Below are 18,797 nucleotides of genomic sequence, written 5' to 3'. Positions count from 1 at the left end.
AGGAACCTCACGCTGCTGCATTCCCCTGTCTGCTTCCAGGGCGACAAGGCCGGCACCTACCACCAACCTGGAGGAAAAAGAAGCCAGCAGCAGGCTGTATCACAACTGGCGCGACATGCAGGAGACACGACCCGCTCTACTCTGTAAATACACCAGCAAGTTCTACTCCGGCTTTGAGAGCACACTTTCAAACCCAATGAAACGGGAATATTCACGACTAGCTGGGCTGGTTCAGGATGTTCCATCTCCGGCAAGGTCTTTAGAGAGGAAGAGGGAGAGAGGACGATGCGTCGTGTTTGCTGTTCCTGGGGCACCGAGCGCTGCTGTCGGTCTGTCAGTATCATTCGCTCCTGACTCTTTGGCCTCTGTCCCGCAAGAGACCAGGGCTAGTCCGAGTATCTGGCTCCTGAGCGTGTGTCTTTTCACTAGTCCCTTGTGAAAATCGTGGTGTGAGAGCTTAGCAGGTCTGAGAACAAGGGTTGGATGTTTGTATGGGTAACAAGGAAATCCAGAGCCAGAACAGTAAATATTCCAAAAACCAACCCAACCCAGAGGTTTGGCAGGGCTATAAACCTCCCTGCTTCAGCGCATGGGCTGATCTCTAAAAGGATCACAGGTCAGGGGGGGACCTGCCTTGGAAGCGGGGCTGGCTATCCCATCGTTTGATTTACATGTGGCCTAGTGGTTAGAGGAGTGGATTGAGATATGGGTTCCAGCACTGGCCTGCTTGGGCGAGTCCTTTCCCTTCTCTGGGCCTCAGTTCTCCTCTCTGTAAAATGGGGATAATGATATCCCCCTCCTTTGAAAGTGCTTTGCAATCTACTGATGACAAGTGCTTATAAAGACTATGATTATAATATAAACCAGTCAAGATTTCCAGGCCATGCTAGGTGCCCACCCTTTGACAATCAGACCTCTTTAAGGCATCTCAGCCTGCCCACCCAACAGTTATGGCATCCCCAAATCCACAGCCACTTTTAATGACCTTGGTGACATCTTGTGGCATTGAGTTCCACTGGTCCATCGTAGTGGGGCATGTGCCGCAAATCAGGAGAAATCTGGGGCTCATTACGAGCCACATTCTACAACCCCTACTCCAAACAAGTGGTTCGTTAGTTCTTGAGTCTTCCCAAGGAGATGGGTGACCCTAGTTGAGGAGGAAAAGTAACTCTCAGCATGAGCAAGCCTGGCAGATTCTGGCTGTGTGTTGCTACGGAAGAAGTAAGGTAACCATGGCGATACTGATTGTACTTACTAACTAGTCCATAGTGGTAGCAATGGTTATTATTATCACGATTGATTATATTTCATGTGCCACGCACTTTCCAGACACTGAAGGAAGACTGTCCCTGCTCCAAGGAACCCACAATCTATTGACATTGCTGTTGTCGCAGGCTCTCTGCAGACTCAGGCAGACATCCCTGCATCAGTTACACTTGGGGCCGCTCCCCCACTCACAGCTACAGTCTCAGACAAATAGAGGCAGGGCTGGGTTAATGTACGGTCATTATACTGGTGTCTGGTGCCCTGGCTCCTGCAGCCATGTGATTATGGCAGCACTTGATGGTCATTAAACAAATACATTTCTAACCCTCAAGTTTGTGGAGAAAAGATTGAAAATGTGACCCAGGAGTAACTGCTGCAGTGATGCTGCCTGACTTTGCAGAGAGCCTGAGACAGCTGATGGTGGTGGGGTGCATCAACATCTGCCTAGGTCTGCAGAGAGTCTGAGACAATAGCTCTCAAAGGGGAAGCTGCTGGTGGTTCCCAGTTATATGCAATGAGTTGCTGATTCTTAGCTGACGCAATGAGTTGTCGGTTCTCAGCTGATGCGGTGAGCTGGAGGTTCCCAGCTGTGTGCAATAGTTTGATGGTTCTCAGCCCCATCTCTGGTGGCTCACAGGTCGTTGTGGATTCACGCTGGCGAGGAGACTGTGTGGGTCGGTGATCTCTCTGTTAAGATGTGGTCCAACGTGGTGCACAAGTCTGAGACTGGCTATTGATCTCCGGTAGGAACCGGGTTTCCTGCGGCGACGCTGATCCCCCCCGCCCCAGATACACGTGCTTTGGAAATGTTCAGGGCAATGGATGTTTGAATCCCTAGTGTCTCAGATGGAGCCCAGAGCAGCTGTTAATCGATGGCGCGCTCTCCCTGTAGGACAGGGAGATGCAGTCCCAGGGAATTATTATCTTGCCACATTAAAGCTACAGGCGGGAACCAGATCACAGGAACTGCCCCCAACACCTTCCTTAAACTCTGCAGCCCCTGCACTCACCCACACAGTGACTTGTGGCTTTTACTACCTAGTCCCCCTCAGCTGAGATCAGGGCCTGAACTGTGCCAGGCGCTGCATGGATACACGGCGAGACGCAGCCCCTGCCCCCGGGAACCTCAAATCTAAATCAACAAGAGAGAATTATTACCCCTGTGTTACAAGGGGAAACTGAGGCCCAGAGAGATGAAGTGACGTGTCCAAGGTCACACAGGGGACTTTTCCTAAGAACGGCATTAGTGGGTGAGACCAATGGCCCATCTAGCCCCGTGTCCTGTCCCTGACAGTGCCAGGTGCTTCCGAGGGAACGAACAGAACGGGGCAGTTATCGAGTGATCCTTTCCCTGTCGTCCAGTCCCGGCTTCAGTCCAAAGACTGGCCCAGCTGGGCATTGGACCCAGCTCTCCGGGGTGCCAGCCCGTGGCCCCACTCGAGGGCTTTCCAGGATCCCCACCCCCTGCGTGGGACTGGATGCAGCTCATCCCTCCCCCAGCCCCAGCCCTAGCCCCGAGCAGAGGGCTCGTGGTGCAGAGAGTCCGGCCTGATCGGGGAGTGTCTGACGTCCCTGTTGGACGCTGAGGCCTTGCGAGTGGGACCTTTTGTGTGAGTTATAAAGCCTGATTAAAGCATCTATTAAAAGCCAGGAACCCGCCAATCCAAAGTGGGGGAAACAAATACAATCCCATTGTCGCAGAATGAGCCTCCTGGACTGTTTAATTGATGTTTCACCCCGGCGCTGGTAATGAGGCTATTAAATTAATTACAGGCATGTTGGCACTGGAGACAGAGGCGCCTGCTTTCCCAGCCTGGCACAGCTAGGGCCTTGGAGCCACGTTTCCCCAGGCAGCCCCGGGGCGCATCGGCCAGCCCTGCATCTGGGCTTTCGGGGGAAGCCACCTGCGGCAAGAGGGGCCCCGGGCCAAATCTGCAGCTGGTGTCAGTGGGTAAAGCTTGCGGGGAGGGATAGCTCAGTGGTTTGAGCACTGGCCTGCTAAACCCAGGGTTGTGAGTTCAATCCTTGAGGGGGCCATTTAGGGATCTGGGGCAAAAATCTGTCTGGGGATTGGCCCTGCTTTGAGCAGGGGGTTGGACTAGATACCTCCTGAGGTCCCTTCCATCCCTGATATTCTGTGAAAGCTTCGTCCACTCCAATGGAGCCTTGGGTGATCGACACCAGCCGGGGGTCTGGCCCCATGGAGCGCTGACTGATTGACACCAGCTGGGGGTCTGGCCCCATGGAGCGCTGACTGATTGACACCAGCCAGGGGTCTGGCCCCATGGACTGCCATGTGGCGCTGGCTGATTGACACCAGCCAGGGGTCTGGCCCCATGGACTGCCATGTGGCGCTGGCTGATTGACGCCAGCTAGGGGTCTGGCCCCATGGAGCGCTGACTGATTGACACCAGCTGGGGGTCTGGCCCCATGGAGCGCTGACTGATTGACACCAGCCAGGGGTCTGGCCCCATGGACTGCCATGTGGCGCTGGCTGATTGACGCCAGCTAGGGGTCTGGCCCCATGGAGCACTGGCTGATTAACACCAGCCAGGGGTCTGGCCCCATGGAGCGCTGGCTGATTGACACCAGCTGGGGGTCCGCTCCCATGGAGCGCTGGCTGATTGACACCAGCCGGGGGTCAGGCCCCATGGACTGCCGTGTGGTGCTGGCCGATTGACACCAGCCGGGGGTCAGGCCCCATGGACTGCCGTGTGGTGCTGGCCGATTGACACCAGCCGGGGGTCAGGCCCCATGGACTGCCGTGTGGTGCTGGCCGATTGACACCAGCCGGGGGTCAGGCCCCATGGACTGCCGTGTGGTGCTGGCTGATTGACACCAGCCGGGGGTCTGGCCCCATGGACTGCCGTGTGGTGCTGGCCGATTGACACCAGCCGGGGGTCTGGCCCCATGGAGCGCTGGCCGATTGACACCAGCCGGGGGTCTGGCCCCATGGACTGCCGTGTGGTGCTGGCTGATTGACACCAGCCGGGGGTCAGGTGCTGTGAGGATAAATCCATGGCAGCTCAGGGGTGACCGTGCGGGGGGCGAGCCCCGGGCCCACGGGGAGGGAGAGGTGTCAGCGGCTAGAACCCCGTCGGGGTTTCTATTTTCACATTCCTTCGTTTGTCGCCTTTTTATAGCCCGTCCCCGTCTCTCGTTGCTATGGGAACGGCGGCGTTGCTATGGGAGGGGCCTGCGGCGGGCGGGCGCGGGTGGCGGGGTTCCAGCGGCGCTGGCAGGGGCGCAGTAGCTGCACACGCTGCCGGGCACGGTGCTGGTTGCAATTCCCTTTTCCTCGGGATTAGCAGCCCAGCGGTCCCTGCTGATTGCCGCAGAGCGGCCGTTGCCGGGGACAACCCCCGGCTGGCGGGGAGTCGCGGGGGGAAAGGAGAAGCCTGCGTTTGCTCAGCGAATGCTCCTCGTCTCCAGTTTGGAGCACGTGCCTCCGGGGGGGGACTCTGAAGTTGGCAAAATTTTGTCAGTATCCAACCTGAGACATTTCGGTTCTACAGCTCCTGCTGGCGGGGAGGGGGTCCCGTGGTCTCCTGGGAAACCTGGCATCTGTTCCTGACTCTGCCCCTGAGCGTGGGCCAATCGCTTCCCTGCTCTGTGCCTCAGTTTCCCCACCTGCCTTTGTCTAATTAGAGTGTGAGCTCTTTGGGACAGGGATTGTCTGTTACTATGTGTCTGTGCAGCACGCGGCCTGACGGGGCCCTGATCTTGGTTGGGGTCTGGGCGGCACCCAGCGCGACGGGGCCCTAATCTCTGGGGCACCTGGCATTGGCTACTGTTGAAAGACAGGATACTGGGCTGGATGCAGCTTTGGTCTGACCCAGTACGGCCGTACTTTTATTCTTACATGGATCACTCCCGCTTCCCTGTTCGACACACTCCTCCGGAGGCTCTGGCTTTGGCCACTGTTGGAGACAGGATATTGGGCTGGATGGAGCTTTGGTCTGCCCCAGCGTGGCAGCTCCTCTGTCTTTAAATGAAGCAATAACCCCCATCAGGTAAATAATACATCACTTTGCTGGAGGCCTTCTGGGCACTTACTCTTTGAAATACACAAGGCCGGAGACCTGAAACAGAGTCACTTTGCCCACCATATGGAAGAGATTTCGGTTTCTTTTTCCATGTGAGAGCTGCACAGAGCCCAGTGTTGTCCAGACTTCTGAAAGCTGAGCCCATCTCCTGGAAAAGGAACCCTATCGCCCCAACTGAGATCAGGGCCCCGTCGCTCCGAGCGCCGCCCAGACCCCGACCGAGATCAGGGCCCAGTTGCTCCGGGCACCGCCCAGGCCCTGGCCGAGATCAGGGCCCCGTCGTGCCGGACGCTGCCCAGACCCTAACCGAGATCAGGGCCCCATTGCTCCGGGCGCTGCCCAGACCCTGGCTGAGATCAGGGCCCCGTCGGGCCGGGCGCCGCCCAGACCCCGGCCAAGATCAGGGCCCCGTCAGGCCGAGCGCCGCCCAGACCCCGGCCAAGATCAGGGCCCCGTCGCACCAGGCTCCGCCCAGACCCCAACCGAGAGGGCCCCGTCGCACCGGGCGCCGCCCATACCCCAGCTGAGATCAGGGCCCCGTCGCGCCGGACGCCGCCCAGACCTCGGCCGAGATCAGGGCCCCGTCGTGCCGGGCGCCGCCCAGACCCCAGCCGAGATCAGGGTCCCGTCGCGCCGGGCGTTGCCCAGACCCCAACTGAGATCAGGGCCCCATCGCTCCGGGCGCCATCCAGGCCCTGGCCGAGATCAGGGCCCTGTTGCACCGGGCACCACCCAGACCCCGGCCAAGATCAGGGCCCCGTCAGGCCGAGCGCCGCCCAGACCCCGGCCAAGATCAGGGCCCCGTCGTGCCGGGCGCCGCCCAGACCCCGGCCGAGATCAGGGTCCCGTCGCGCCGGGCGTTGCCAGACCCCAACTGAGATCAGGGCCCTGTTGCACCAGGCTCCGTCCAGACAGTGAGAGCCAGTCCTTACCCTCAAGAGCTCCCAGTGTAACTAGAGAAGACAGACAATGGGACTGTCTTTTAGTTCTGTATTTGTGCAGCGCCTAGCGCGATGAGGCCCTATAAGTACAAATACATTAATAATCATCGTCATAAAAGAAGGGTCATTTTCCGCAGTGTACAGCTGAGACCCAGTGGGATAATGGGCTGGATTTTTGATGGATTTTGCATGAAAATCTGACCTTTATTTTGGTCCCTTTGGGGAACCTCCCCCCCACTGTCAGTGCTGTGCCTTTAGGGGTGGGGCCCAAAATGACACCCCCCCACGTGTCACACGGGAAGCCAATAGCACAAGTTTTCCGAGTCCCGTGCCGGTGCTCCTGCCTGTGCAAAACCTTCCTGTCTCTCTCAGCCGGCACCCAGGCTGTCCAGTCGCCACCACTCCATGGGGAAGGACGGCTCCCCCTGCCCCGGCGTGTCCGTCAGCGGATCAGGGGGCTGGGAGTGTGGGAGCTGGAGTTGGAATTGACCAGGCGTTGGGAGGGTTTGTCCCTGGCAGCGCGAAGGAAGAAAATCACATTCGGCAGCTGGCCCGTGTCGTGCAATGACCATCCTTTGTCCGCAGGTCTCCGCATGCAGTGCAGATTGCAGCTCGAAATGCCCCCTTCTGCAAGGTGACTGCCAACGAAGGCAGGAGACGAGCAAGCGCCGTCTGCTGCCAACAGCAGATGATGTTCCCACTCCCTGACAGCTGCTGCGCCAGCGAGATTGCTTTGGCTCCCACCGGGCCTGGCCCACCACGGGGTTCTGTGTGCTCCCCATCTCCCCTGCACGTTTGGCAGCTGGGCCTGGGTTTTGTTGTGGTACCCGAGGTCACGCGAGCGACACCTAGTGAGAAAAGAGACCGTGGGTGTCGGAGCATGTGGTTGTGATGCAATGACACCAGAGCAGCTCCTCATAATTGTGGATATTCTCATTGTCTGGATAAGTTGCTGCGCCTTTGTTTTGCATCCTGCTACACTCTTGGCCTCACTGAGATCTGGTGGCAGGGAGTCCCACAGGCCAGTGGTGATGTTCATAATTCCTTTGGTGGGATTTAAATGTGCTGCCTTTCATGTATGGAGCTACACCTCTCTCATAGAGCTGGAAGGGACCCTGAAGGGTCATGGAGTCCAGCCCCCTGCCTTCACTAGCAGGACCAAGTACTGATTTTTGCCCCAGATCCCTAAGTGGCCCCCTCAAGGATTCAACTCACAACCCTGGGTTAGCAGGCCAATGCTCAAACCACTGAGCTCTCCCTCCCCCGTTTCATCCTGTGCGCCCCTGCTTCTGTGTGAGGAGACCGGTTGAGCAGAATGCCTGGCTCCGCCCTGGGTGAACTTGGGGAGCATCTCTTCTCTTCATCTTTCTCTGCCTCAGTTTATCTCAGCACAAGGGGGAAGGATGCAGGCTGCCCAGGTGATCCTGATGTTTCCAGCAGTGCTGCAAAGGTGTCGGGGTGAGGTGGGCGTGGATGTTGAGCTATGGAGCAGTGACATGAATTGTGGACACAGGGGTTTAGTGGCAGACCTGGGAATAGAACCCAGGAGTCCTGATAACACCCTCCCCCCCAACCACTAGATCTCACTCCCCTCCCTGAACTGGGACAAGAACCCAGGAATCCTGCCTCCCAGCCTTGCCCTCCTCCTGGACAGAACCCATGGTTAGAGCCCCCGCCTCTATTCACCAGCCTTGTGCGCTGCTTGTTTACAACAAACCCCTTCCAGAGCAGCGCAGGGCTGGGCTGTCTGCAGCACCAGGGAGGGGCAGGGGCCTGGGAGACCCGGAGACCTACCTGGGGCCTGTCCTAGCCCAGCCAGCAGGGCCGATGGAGCTGGTGTAAAGACACTGGCCAGACCTCGCTGCGCTGGGCCGTTCCCCTCGACGCGCCCTGCTTGCTGCCAAGCCGGCCGGCACTCGCACGCCTCGGTGAAGCTGCTCGAGGAGGAGGGGAGCGTTGGCTGCCTGGGCCTGGAGATTATTGTCATAACTCGCTCATATCACCCGCGGCCCTCAAAGTGTGTGGCCAAGGAAGGAGAGGATCCTTAACCCCTGTTTTACAGATGGGGAAACTGAGGCACGGAGTGGGGCGGTGGCTTGCCCAGGGCCTCACAGCAATCGCTGGCAGAGCTGGGAATAGAATCTAGGAGTCTTAATCCCTCCTAACCCCCTCTAACCACTAGACACCCCTCCGCTCCCAGTGCCAGGACTAGAACCCAGGAGTCCTGACTCTCCAATCTGTCCACTCCACGCTAACCACTAAGCCTGTTTTCCATTCTTACAAACCCTGCGATCCTCTGGGAGGGGGCTCACCCCTGGGATCACTGCACGGATGGGGCCGGGCAGGATGGGACCCCAGGTGACCCACCCTAGAAAGCACAGATCCTGGTAGCCTGCCATTGCCATCCCAGGCCTTGGGCCAGCCCTGGCTCACCGCCCCATTCCTGCTCCTGGACAGCACGAATCCAGCCGAGTGCCATGGCCAGGGATGCCCGCTGAGGCAGGGGTTTGGGGGATTAGGCAGTTAGGATTGGTGCTGGGATGATGCCCTGCACCCGAGGCATCCGGATTGGTGCCACCGTCTCTGTACCAGCTGCTCACGGCGACCGTGGTGCGGCCCCCGGGCTCAGCTGGCATGTGGCTGGCATGGCTTAGTAATTCCGGGGGCCTGCGGCCAGCGAGAGCTGCAGATTGGCCAGCCCTCCACTCTGCTCACTCCCCCCTCCTCCTTAGCATCACCCAGGATTTCCCGTCTCGCCTGTGCTAATGAGGCCTTGGGATTTAATGAGGTCCTTCCGGCTGAAAGAATCAGCTCCGTCAGCTCCTCTGAGGGGCCGGGAATCCGACGCCACGGACGCGTCGCTGGCAGCTCATTGTGATCACTAGGACGCGCTGCCCTCCCCGGCTCAGCCACTTGTGCAAGGCTGGCAGGAGACCCCAACAATGCCGGGATTTGGGGTGCCCGTTCGCTGCAAAGAGCCACGCGCCGGGGCCCTTTCGGTGGATGTCAGGGTGCCTGGCAAGCAGGGCAGACGGCAAGCTCTGTTCACCGCCACAAAGTCGCAGGGCTCTCATGGGGCTTATGGGCCCCGGTCACCAGTCCCTGGTGGCTTGAAAACACTCATGCTCTCCTGCCCACTTCCCCTGCTCCCCGCCAGCCCTGGGGTCCCTGATTCTCCTGCCTCCCGCCCTGAGTGTATCCCACTGTGGGTGCGAGAGAGGGGGAAGACTGGGGGACCCCTGTAGCTTGGGGGTCTCCTGTCCCTCTACCTCCCGCTCCCCGCCCTGGCTGTATGCATGTTGCTGGCAGCAGCCGGAGACACAGATGATCTCTTATTAAGGATGTAATTTAAAAACCAGTCTCGCACCGGCATGATTTTACATCATTTTGCTAAAGCTCATTAGTGTCACGCCCTGGGCGTAAGCGGCTTATCTGAGTTTCCCCCACCCCGCTGTTCTCTGGGATGACCCAATCAAGGGAAGGCCGGCCTGCCCCTGCGTCCAGGGCTAATCCTCCCTTCGCCTGACTAATCCCACTGTTCCCCGGTGAGCGGGCAGCCAAAGGAATGCGTGGGCTGCAAGCCATGTGTGCGAAACCATGTGAGCGTGTGGATGTGCACGCCCTGTGTGTGTAGTGAGTGTGTGTACACCAAGCTGTGCATGTGTGTATAGCAGAGTGGGGGGATGTGTACAAAATTATGTGTGCATGTGTGTGCACGGTGCATGTGTGTATGTGCACACTCTGTGTGTTTTTGTGTACAAAGTCGTGTGCATGTGTATGCTGTGTGTGTATACAAAACTGTGTGTGCGTGTGTCTTCTCCTCCTCTATCGGCTGGGCCATGGAGAGGATAACAGCCTACTGCTGCCACTGGTTAAGAGACTACTCCTTTAGCTCAGGCATTACACATGCGGTGCCTTGAGGCTGACGGGCCTGTAGACAGCAGGGACGGTCACAATCTCTGTCTGATGCGCTGTTCTACTGAGGGAAGGGTTGGGCCTGGTCTGTTCCCAGGAGAACGCAGCTGCCGAACCATGCTTGTTTCACGGTGGCTCGTTTCTGCAGCAGCCACGATCCTGCCGTGCTGGCTGGGGCCACGTCCCTCCTACCGGGGCTAGTGAACAGAAAACTGCTTTGAAGGCGGCTCTGGGTAGCGGGCAGCTGCGTGGATGGGGCTGGAGCAGGAATGCCACGGGGGAGAGTCAGCGCCGGTGTGCAGGGCAGGGTGTGGTGGCTGGGCTTGGACCCAGCAGGGTTGTGACTGTGGGGAGAGGAGAGGGATGGCTGCCATAGCAATGAACTGGGTCTGTTTCCTGTGGAGAGGTTGAGGATTTGGCCTGTGGATGCTCCGGGGCGGGACAGATGAGCCGTGCTGGTTATCAAAGACCGAATCTCGTGCAAAGTGCTTTGGCAAGGAGGCAGACCCTGCCCGGGCCGGCCAGTGGACAGCTGCCAGCCGATCTCTTTTCCACGCCAGCTGGTTCCCAGCCTCGCTGGGGCACCTGCAAGGGAAGGGATGAATGCGATGCTGGGCCGGCTCTGGCCGCGGGCCTGGGTTCGATTCCTGCCTGTGCCACGCACCCTCTGGACAACCTTGAACAGGTCACGTCCCCCTAGACCTTCTGCTGCAGCTCCTCGTTCAGCCCTGCTGCCCAGGCGCCCACCGCGGAGGGGCGGAAAGCAGGCTGCAGGGCCAGAGCAGCGTCTGCGTCTGCTGAGTGGGAGTCTGCTGGTGTCCCAGCTGCAGGCGTGGCTGGGCCTGCCCCCTGGGAATGCAGAGGGATCGGCAGCTGAAGCACTGAAGGGCACCATCAGGGGAGAGCATGGCAGAGCTGGCATAGCAGGGCTGAGAGGCACTGGGGCAAGGAGGAGCCCAGGGCTGGGCTAGCAGGGGGCTGATCCCAGGGGATCTCACCCCAGTAAAGGGCCAGGAGAAGTGACTGTTGGCCCTGTTCAGTCCGTCCTGCCAGGGTGGCACCTGCAGTGCCCTGAAATCCATTCCCCCTAGAGCCAAGCGAATCGCTCGGGTTTCCTGCTCCCGCCTGAGCCTCAGGCAGCGATCTCTGGACGAGCGTTTGGAAAAGGGAGAAGAAATAAAAATAGCCCAGCGGAGCCCGGAAGGCTGCTCCGCAGAGCCGAGCTCGTAGGTTGTGTTTGGGGGGATCCATCTGTCGCGTACCAGCGACTCGCAGCTGGTCTGAGAGACGCAGTGAGCAGAGCACGGTGCTGAAGAGTGAGGGGGCGGGAGCCGGCTGGGTAGTGTAGGAGCCTGGCACAATCCGTCCCAGCACTGGGTGGGGCATGGGGGCCTAGTGGTTAGAGCAGGGGGCTGAGAATCAGGACTCCTGGGGTCTATCCCAGCACTGGGAGGGCAAAGTGCTTTGGGACGCTCCGAGCCCCGGCGAGGCGTGAGCTTGGAATGCCATCACAAGTCTCTCTCGTTCTGTCCTCTAGATCCCACCGGGTCTGGCAGCTGGACCGAACCGCCTGAGATCATGGCGCCGGCATGGCAGCCCCTGCCCCGAATCCTCACCAAGGCTTTGCTGGCGTCCGTCCTCCTGGCTGAGAACTTCTCCCTGGCGGGAGCCTTGGAAACGGTGCCGGAAAGCAACGTGAGCTGCCAAGGGTCCAACACGTGCCACCCAGGGGTGCTGCTGCCTGTCTGGCAGCCGGACAACCCCTCCTTCGGCGACAAAGCTGCACGGGCCATAGTCTACTTCGTGGCCATGATGTACATGTTCCTGGGGGTCTCCATCATCGCCGACCGCTTCATGGCCTCCATCGAGGTCATCACCTCCAAGGAGAAGGAAATCACCGTCACCAAGGCCAACGGCGAGACCAGCATCGGCACGGTGCGGATCTGGAACGAGACGGTCTCCAACCTGACCCTGATGGCGCTGGGCTCCTCCGCACCCGAGATCCTGCTCTCTGTCATCGAGGTGTGTGGGCACAACTTCCAAGCCGGGGAGCTGGGGCCCGGCACCATTGTGGGCAGCGCCGCCTTCAACATGTTCGTGGTGATCGCCATCTGCGTTTACGTCATCCCCGCCGGGGAGAGCCGCAAAATCAAGCACCTGCGAGTCTTCTTTGTCACGGCCTCCTGGAGCATCTTCGCCTACATCTGGCTCTATCTGATCCTGGCGGTCATCTCCCCGGGCGTGGTCCAGATCTGGGAAGCTCTGCTGACGCTCGTCTTCTTCCCGGTCTGCGTGGTCTTTGCCTGGATCGCCGACAAGCGGCTCTTCTTCTACAAGTACGTGTACAAGAGGTATCGTGCCGACCCGCGGAGCGGCATCATCATCGGCACCGAAGGGGAGTTCCCCAAGGACATCGAGATGGATGGCAGCTTCCTGGCCAATGACCACCGGGAGAACGTCTTCATGGACGGGGCGGCTTCCGCGTCCCCGGCCCTGGCCTCCTCCACCCAAGAGGAGAAAGAGCTGGATGAGAGCCGCAGGGAGGTGATCCAGATCCTCAAGGACCTCAAGCAGAAGCACCCGGACAAAGAGCTGGAACAGCTGGTGGAAATGGCCAACTACTACGCCCTGCTGCACCAGCAGAAGAGCCGAGCTTTCTACCGCATCCAAGCCACCCGCATGATGACCGGGGCTGGGAACATCCTGAAGAAGCACGTCTCGGAGTTCTCCAAGAAGTCGTCCAACCTTCTGGAGGTGCCGTCGGAGGTGGAGGAGGAGAACTACAGCAAGATCTTCTTCGAGCCCTGCCTGTACCACTGCCTGGAGAACTGCGGCTCGGTCACGCTAACCGTGGCCTGCCAGCAGGGTGGGGAGGGCAACCACACCTTCTACGTGGACTACAAGACGGAGGACGGCTCGGCCAAGGCGGGCTCTGACTACGAATATAGCGAGGGGACACTGATCTTCAAGCCGGGCGAGACGCAGAAGGAGCTGAAGATTGGCATCATTGACGACGACATCTTTGAGGAAGACGAGCACTTCTTTGTCCGCTTGCTCAACCTGCGGGTGGGGGACGCCGAGGGCATGTTCGAGTCTGACTCGGCTGACCACCCCAAGGGGCGGCTGGTGGCCCCGCTGATCGCTACCGTCACCATCCTGGATGACGACCATGCCGGCATCTTCACCTTCCAGGACAAGCTGTTGCGTGTCAGCGAGTGCCAGGGCACCATGGAGGTGAAGGTGGTGCGGAGCTCTGGGGCACGGGGGACGGTGATGGTCCCCTATCGGACGGTGGAGGGGACGGCTCGCGGAGCGGGCATCGACTACGAAGACGCCTGCGGGGAGCTAGAATTCAAGGACGACGAGACGGTGTAAGTACGAACCGTCGGCCCCTCTTTTAGCCTCGCCACGGCCTGGAGATGCACCCAGCATTGCCACCTGGTGAGAGTGTGCCTGCATGCGGGTGTGCGTCAAGTCCCAGCTCCCAGAGTCCTGGGATTAGCTGAGAATCTTGGCTTTCATTATTGTGAAAAAGTTTAAAAAAGCAAGTGTTTAGCCCTCTTGGTTGGGGAGAAATACTGGAAAATGCAGCCCCCCCCGACCCCAAACGCAGAAGGTGGGGAAAAAACCCCAAACAATATATATATTTAATCTGATGATTTTTGAAGGGGTGGAGGCTGGCCATACTGAGATGCCACCCATCAGTGGCCAGCCACTGTGGAAAGCCAAGATCCGGGCCAGATGTGGGGTTTGCCACCAGTGGCTGGAATTGGGGCAAATCTCCAGTGCAGACAAGGCCGTGGGCTCGTAGCCCATTGTTCAGTGCAGACAGAGTCGCCTCACTGTGTCCAAGCTATTGAGGATGTGGGTTTGTTACGGATGGTGGAAGGTGGGTGGAAATTCGGATCTGGCAGCGGTTTCTGCTGGGCGCAGCACCTGAAGGAGGTGCTGAGCAAGGCAGAATCAGGCCCTTTGTATTCTAGCTCTTAAAAGGCCACCTCTTCCTTATGGCTCTGTGGTGACTTTGTGGAGTGTGTGTGTGCGGGGGGGGGGCCATCAGCTGTAAATACTCGTCCCCTGGCACCAGTGTCAGTGTCCTGCTCCCCAGGTCGTCTTTGGTAAGAGAAGAAAAAGCATTGCACTGCTCTGGCTAGTACTATTGCTCTCTGCTGGGGGGAATAAGAACTTCTCACGTGTGTGTCATATGCCCTATATTGCCAAAGCTAGGGGTGATTCACCGTTAGCTCAGGTGGCAGGGGCCTGGGATTTTGGGGAAGGGCTATCTCTGGGTTCAGTCCCCACTCGCGCCATGAAGTTCCTGGCATGCAGCAGGTGTGACGATCGAGGGAGTTGTGCATATAGTGATCTCTGTGCTGAGAGCCATATCGTGCAAATGCCTGGGAGCCCTCAGCTCCCCATGCCCTAAAGAAACCCAGAGCACCCTCGTTCCCCCAAGAGGTTTTGGGTTTGCAGCAGGACGAGGGGGTGAGGGGAGGAGATTCCCAGGGCTCGTGCTGGGGCCGTGAAAGACATGACTCTAAAAGGAGCCGCTTAGCGGCCGCTCAGGGCCTGAGCTCAGAGGGCGAAGGCAGGAGAACCTTGCTCCGGTGGGCTGGGAGCCCCGCTCGGTGGCATTAGCTGGAGTCTGCCTTTGCTGGCTGCCCCGGGAAAACACCCAGTTCTCCTCTGAGCTTCCACTGTATTATTAGGGCTCCCGGAGCCTGGCGGCAGCACGACTTCTCAGCTGGCTCCATGAGAGCTTGTCATGCCACGTAGGGGGCCAGAGCACCCCTAGATCACTGCTGGGTGTAACCGGCCTGCTCCCGCGGGGTGGGCTGGCCCCAGGCCAAGCTGGGAGCCCTGGCACTGCCCCTGACTTACTCTGGGAGCTCCAGCAGATCACTTCCTGGCCTGGAGAGAACCAGCCTTCCTCCATGTGCGCGGGTTGTGAACTCTCTGCGCCAGGGCTCTCGCTTGTATCTGTGCAGTGCCCGGCCCAGGCCCCCCGATCCCAGTCTGGGGTGGGTCTGTGCAGCGCCCGGTCCAGTGGGACCCCGATCCCAGTCTGGGCAGGTCTGTGCAGCGCCCGGCCCAGTGGGGGCCCCCGATCCCAGTCTGGGGTGGATCCATGTAGCGCCCGGCCCAGTAGGGGCCCCCGATCTCAGTCTGGGGTGAGTCTGTGCAGCGCCCGGCCCAGTGGGGGCCCCCGATCCCAGTCTGGGGTGGATCCATGTAGCGCCCAAGGCTACAGGGTCTGATCTCTAGGTGCTACTGGAATTCAAATGAGGCAAATTTGTGGATTTCCCGCATTAGAACATAAATCGGAGACAAAATCATCGTCTCCTCCTGCTCCCACATCTGCCTGCCTGTCTCCAGCTGTCACCTCTTCTCGGCTCCTCGGGCCCGCTGTGTGCCCCAAGCTCTTGCCAGGAGGAGAATGTCAATTTAGGAGGTGATAGTTTTGACAATGTGTTTATAACAGCAAAAGCCCCAGGACCGACGCGATTACAGCAGCCAAAAGTCCTTCTGCCGGGGTCGCTGATTTTGTTCGGGGCACGGCACTGAGCCATGCCAAGGAAAGCACATTCTTGCCAATAGAGGGTCTGTCCCCACAGGAAGGGCTCGGATGGGATGTAGGGTTGCCAGCACTCCAGGAACTAAAGAAGAGAAACCTCCAGGATTGTGTTGGCAAGTGTGCTGACAGAGCTGTACCACCAGACCCTGCCTAGTGTAGGCAAGACTTTAGAGCAGAAGCTCTTTGGGAAAGGGACTTTCCATCCTGGGTTTACACAGAACCTGGTTCATGCAGGGGCTCCTAACAACACTGAAAATGTGCAGTGCCTAGCGCTGTGCGGGCCTGGGCCATGACCGGGGTTCCTAGGCGTTACCCTAACAAAAATCATGAATAACCATCACAGCATCCCCGGTCCCTAAACCCTTCTTTCTTAAGTAGCTATTTCCTGCTTTAAAGAAGTCAACCATCGCGCCGATGCCAGCGGCCCATCCTGCTTGCTCATCCCACCGCTCCCACCAGCGCAAAAACCTGGATGGCCGCCTAGAAAAACCAACTCTCAGTGATCGCTTCCATGTGCCGATTTGAGGAGCTCCCTTTTTAAATGAATTTTTAACGGCATAACTAATACCCTTGCTGACGCGTTCCTGCTCTCGCTTGGAATGAAGCATTTATTGTTCATTATAGAGCGACAGCAGAAATGTTTTAGGTGGGGTGGGGAGCGGCTAGTTTGAAAGGCAACGTTCTCTTACTTTGGATCCAGTACCAGGAGTGGTGTTTTCTTTCTGCCTCTGTCGATTCCAGAACTGATCTCCCTTCCTCTGGCTCAACTGTGATTCGTGGCCTTCAGGACACACGAGCGCTGTTCCATACCACGCACAAACGGGGGTGGTGGGTGGGGGGAATGTCCCTAAAAGCGGAGATCGGGCATCCTTAAAATGCCATGTTGCGCCGTCCGGCTGGATTGACATGGCTTTAGTGCCCAAGCTGCTGTCGGGGCAGATCTGGAGCCTCAGATGTCCCCACAGCTCCACGTAGCTAACAGTAACAGCTGCTCTGAGCGGCCTCCTCTCTGCCCAGGGCGGACCTTTGTCTAGGATCAGTGTCAGCATTGGACTCGCTCTTTGCCCTCTCTCTGCCGTGGCTGCCAACGAAGAGAAGGCCTCGTTTGCATGGGCGAATGGCAGAAACGGGACGGAAAAGGCCGCAGGAGGAAGGGACTAACAGCCGGAGTTCTCTTCCAGGCTGTGTCACAGACTGGCTTGGGACAAGGCATGTCCCAGCTTGGTGCCTCAGTTTCCCCAGGGGGTGAGGTGATGGCCCCGCGGGAGCGTTTCGTCCCCACTTGGCAGAGCAGTGGAGGCTGGGACCCCCTGAACCCCAGAGCACCACGACGCCACCTAGCCAGAGCCCAGCCCGTGCGTTGCCCTGCATCCTACCTGTCTCTTCTTGTGCCTGCATGATCCCACCTCCCGCCGTGCCCTACAAGCCATAGCAAATCGTTATCGATCCAGCGGGGACTTCCCTGCTTGTGCACATGTATCGACGGGGCAATCTCTGCACCTGCACTGGAGTGAAGTGATGGCAAAGGGGCTTCTCCTTTGCAAACGCCACCTTGCCCGCTGGGCTGGAAATGCCAGCCCTCGGAGGGGCTTCTCGTTGACGTGGGTCTGAATCCTGCACTGCGTACACAGCTTTTCCTGCAGAAGAACTGAGCCTTACGGGGTTGGGGGGCTAGTTAGGGATCACTTGGCCATGGGATCACTCGGCCAGCTGTTTATGCAGGGATCACTGGGCTAGCGCTGAGATGCAGCCAGCTCTGGGGTGGAATGTGGCAGCTGTTTATCTGCTGCTTGTGGGATGAGGCATGGCAGTGGTTTATGTGCTGCTCGTCCATTGTTGAGGTGCAGCTACCTCTAGGATGAGGTGCGGCCTCTGTATATACTGAGATTGCTCCTCCAGCACTGAGATGCAGCCACCTCTGAGGTGGGAGATGGTGACTTTTTATACAGGGATCCCTCACCCCATACAGAGATGCAACTACCTCTGGGGTGGGACGTGGCAGCTGTTTATAACATGGGATCTTTACTAACCATGACCTCAGCTGAACTTGCCACTGCAAAATGGATGCTCCAGCAGTGCTGACTTAGGAGGAAAAGCGCCCGCCAGCATATCATCCGCCCAGCTCCCTGCAGCACAGCACCCCCAGCTCCATACTGCGCTCAGTACCAACGCAGGGGCGTCACACACCTTGCGATTTCGTCAGCGGTCTCCCAGGCCGGTACTTACCAGGCCTAACCCTGTTTAGCACACTCTGCGCAGACCCCACCAATCCGCTCTGCCGCGAGCTGTCCACGTCACTCTGGGAACCGGGCTGATGGGCGGCGGATGGCACTACAAACCTGAGGGTCCCCTTGTTAGTGGGTGTGAAGTCAGGCTGCCCCATGGCACACGAAGCTCCCCCGTTCTCCAGGGTCCTCCCCGTCTGGAAAGTGCTGGCTTAATCAGCTGGTCTGTGCAGCCTCAGCGAGTCCAAGAAATTGCTGTTGATTTTCCAGGTTGATTGTCCTGCAGGCTCCCGGTTCATCAGCCCCAGGGAAATTAACGAGTTGTTAATATACGCAGGAGCTGGCGAACCCTGAGCTGCTTGGGCAGGGAAGGTGGGGGGCTCTGGAGGGGTGCCGAGGTTACACTTCTCCAAACAGAAGGAGGGGGCTGCTCCTCTCGGACCAGCTGCATCACCAGGCTCCCGGGGAGTGGTGGGTGAGATCTGGGGCAATCTCAAAGCGTGTTTCCTCCCGGGGATGGTTGCCTCCTGGCCTGGAGCAGGAAGGTAGCAGATTGCAAGTCAGGTTCTCGCTGGAGGAGAAATCAGCCGTGCAGGGGGTGGATAGACTCTTAGTCCAACGAGTCGCATCGGTCCTGGGATGGAGGTGGTCCCCAGCGGTGCTCAGGCAGCCCTCGCCCCACGTCAGGGCTGGTGCTCCAAACTCCGGCCCAGGCAGTGATTTCGCTCCAAGGCCTGGCACTTGGGTGAAGGAGAAAGGCAAAGAGCAAAGGTCTCTTGCTGTTTGCACCAGCTTGCCGAGAAGCGATGACAGCACAAATCTAACCCTG

The 18,797-nt window shown here is 58.8% G+C and overlaps 1 protein-coding gene across 1 annotated transcript in view; it reads left to right on the top strand.

Annotated features, from left to right (window-relative positions):
* The window catches only part of SLC8A2 (solute carrier family 8 member A2), an 85,750-nt gene that overhangs the window by 15,210 nt on the left and 51,743 nt on the right, over positions 1 to 18,797 (top strand). The window contains exon 2 of the mRNA XM_050928706.1: positions 11,706 to 13,539. Within this exon, the coding sequence (XP_050784663.1) occupies positions 11,747 to 13,539 (1,793 nt within the window). The 5' untranslated portion in view covers positions 11,706 to 11,746. The remainder of the gene's footprint in view (positions 1 to 11,705; positions 13,540 to 18,797) is intronic.

Source organism: Gopherus flavomarginatus, chromosome 18, assembly GCF_025201925.1.
Source record: "Gopherus flavomarginatus isolate rGopFla2 chromosome 18, rGopFla2.mat.asm, whole genome shotgun sequence".
Classification (NCBI taxonomy): Eukaryota; Metazoa; Chordata; order Testudines; family Testudinidae; genus Gopherus; species Gopherus flavomarginatus.
This window is presented reverse-complemented; position numbering and strand designations above follow the sequence as displayed.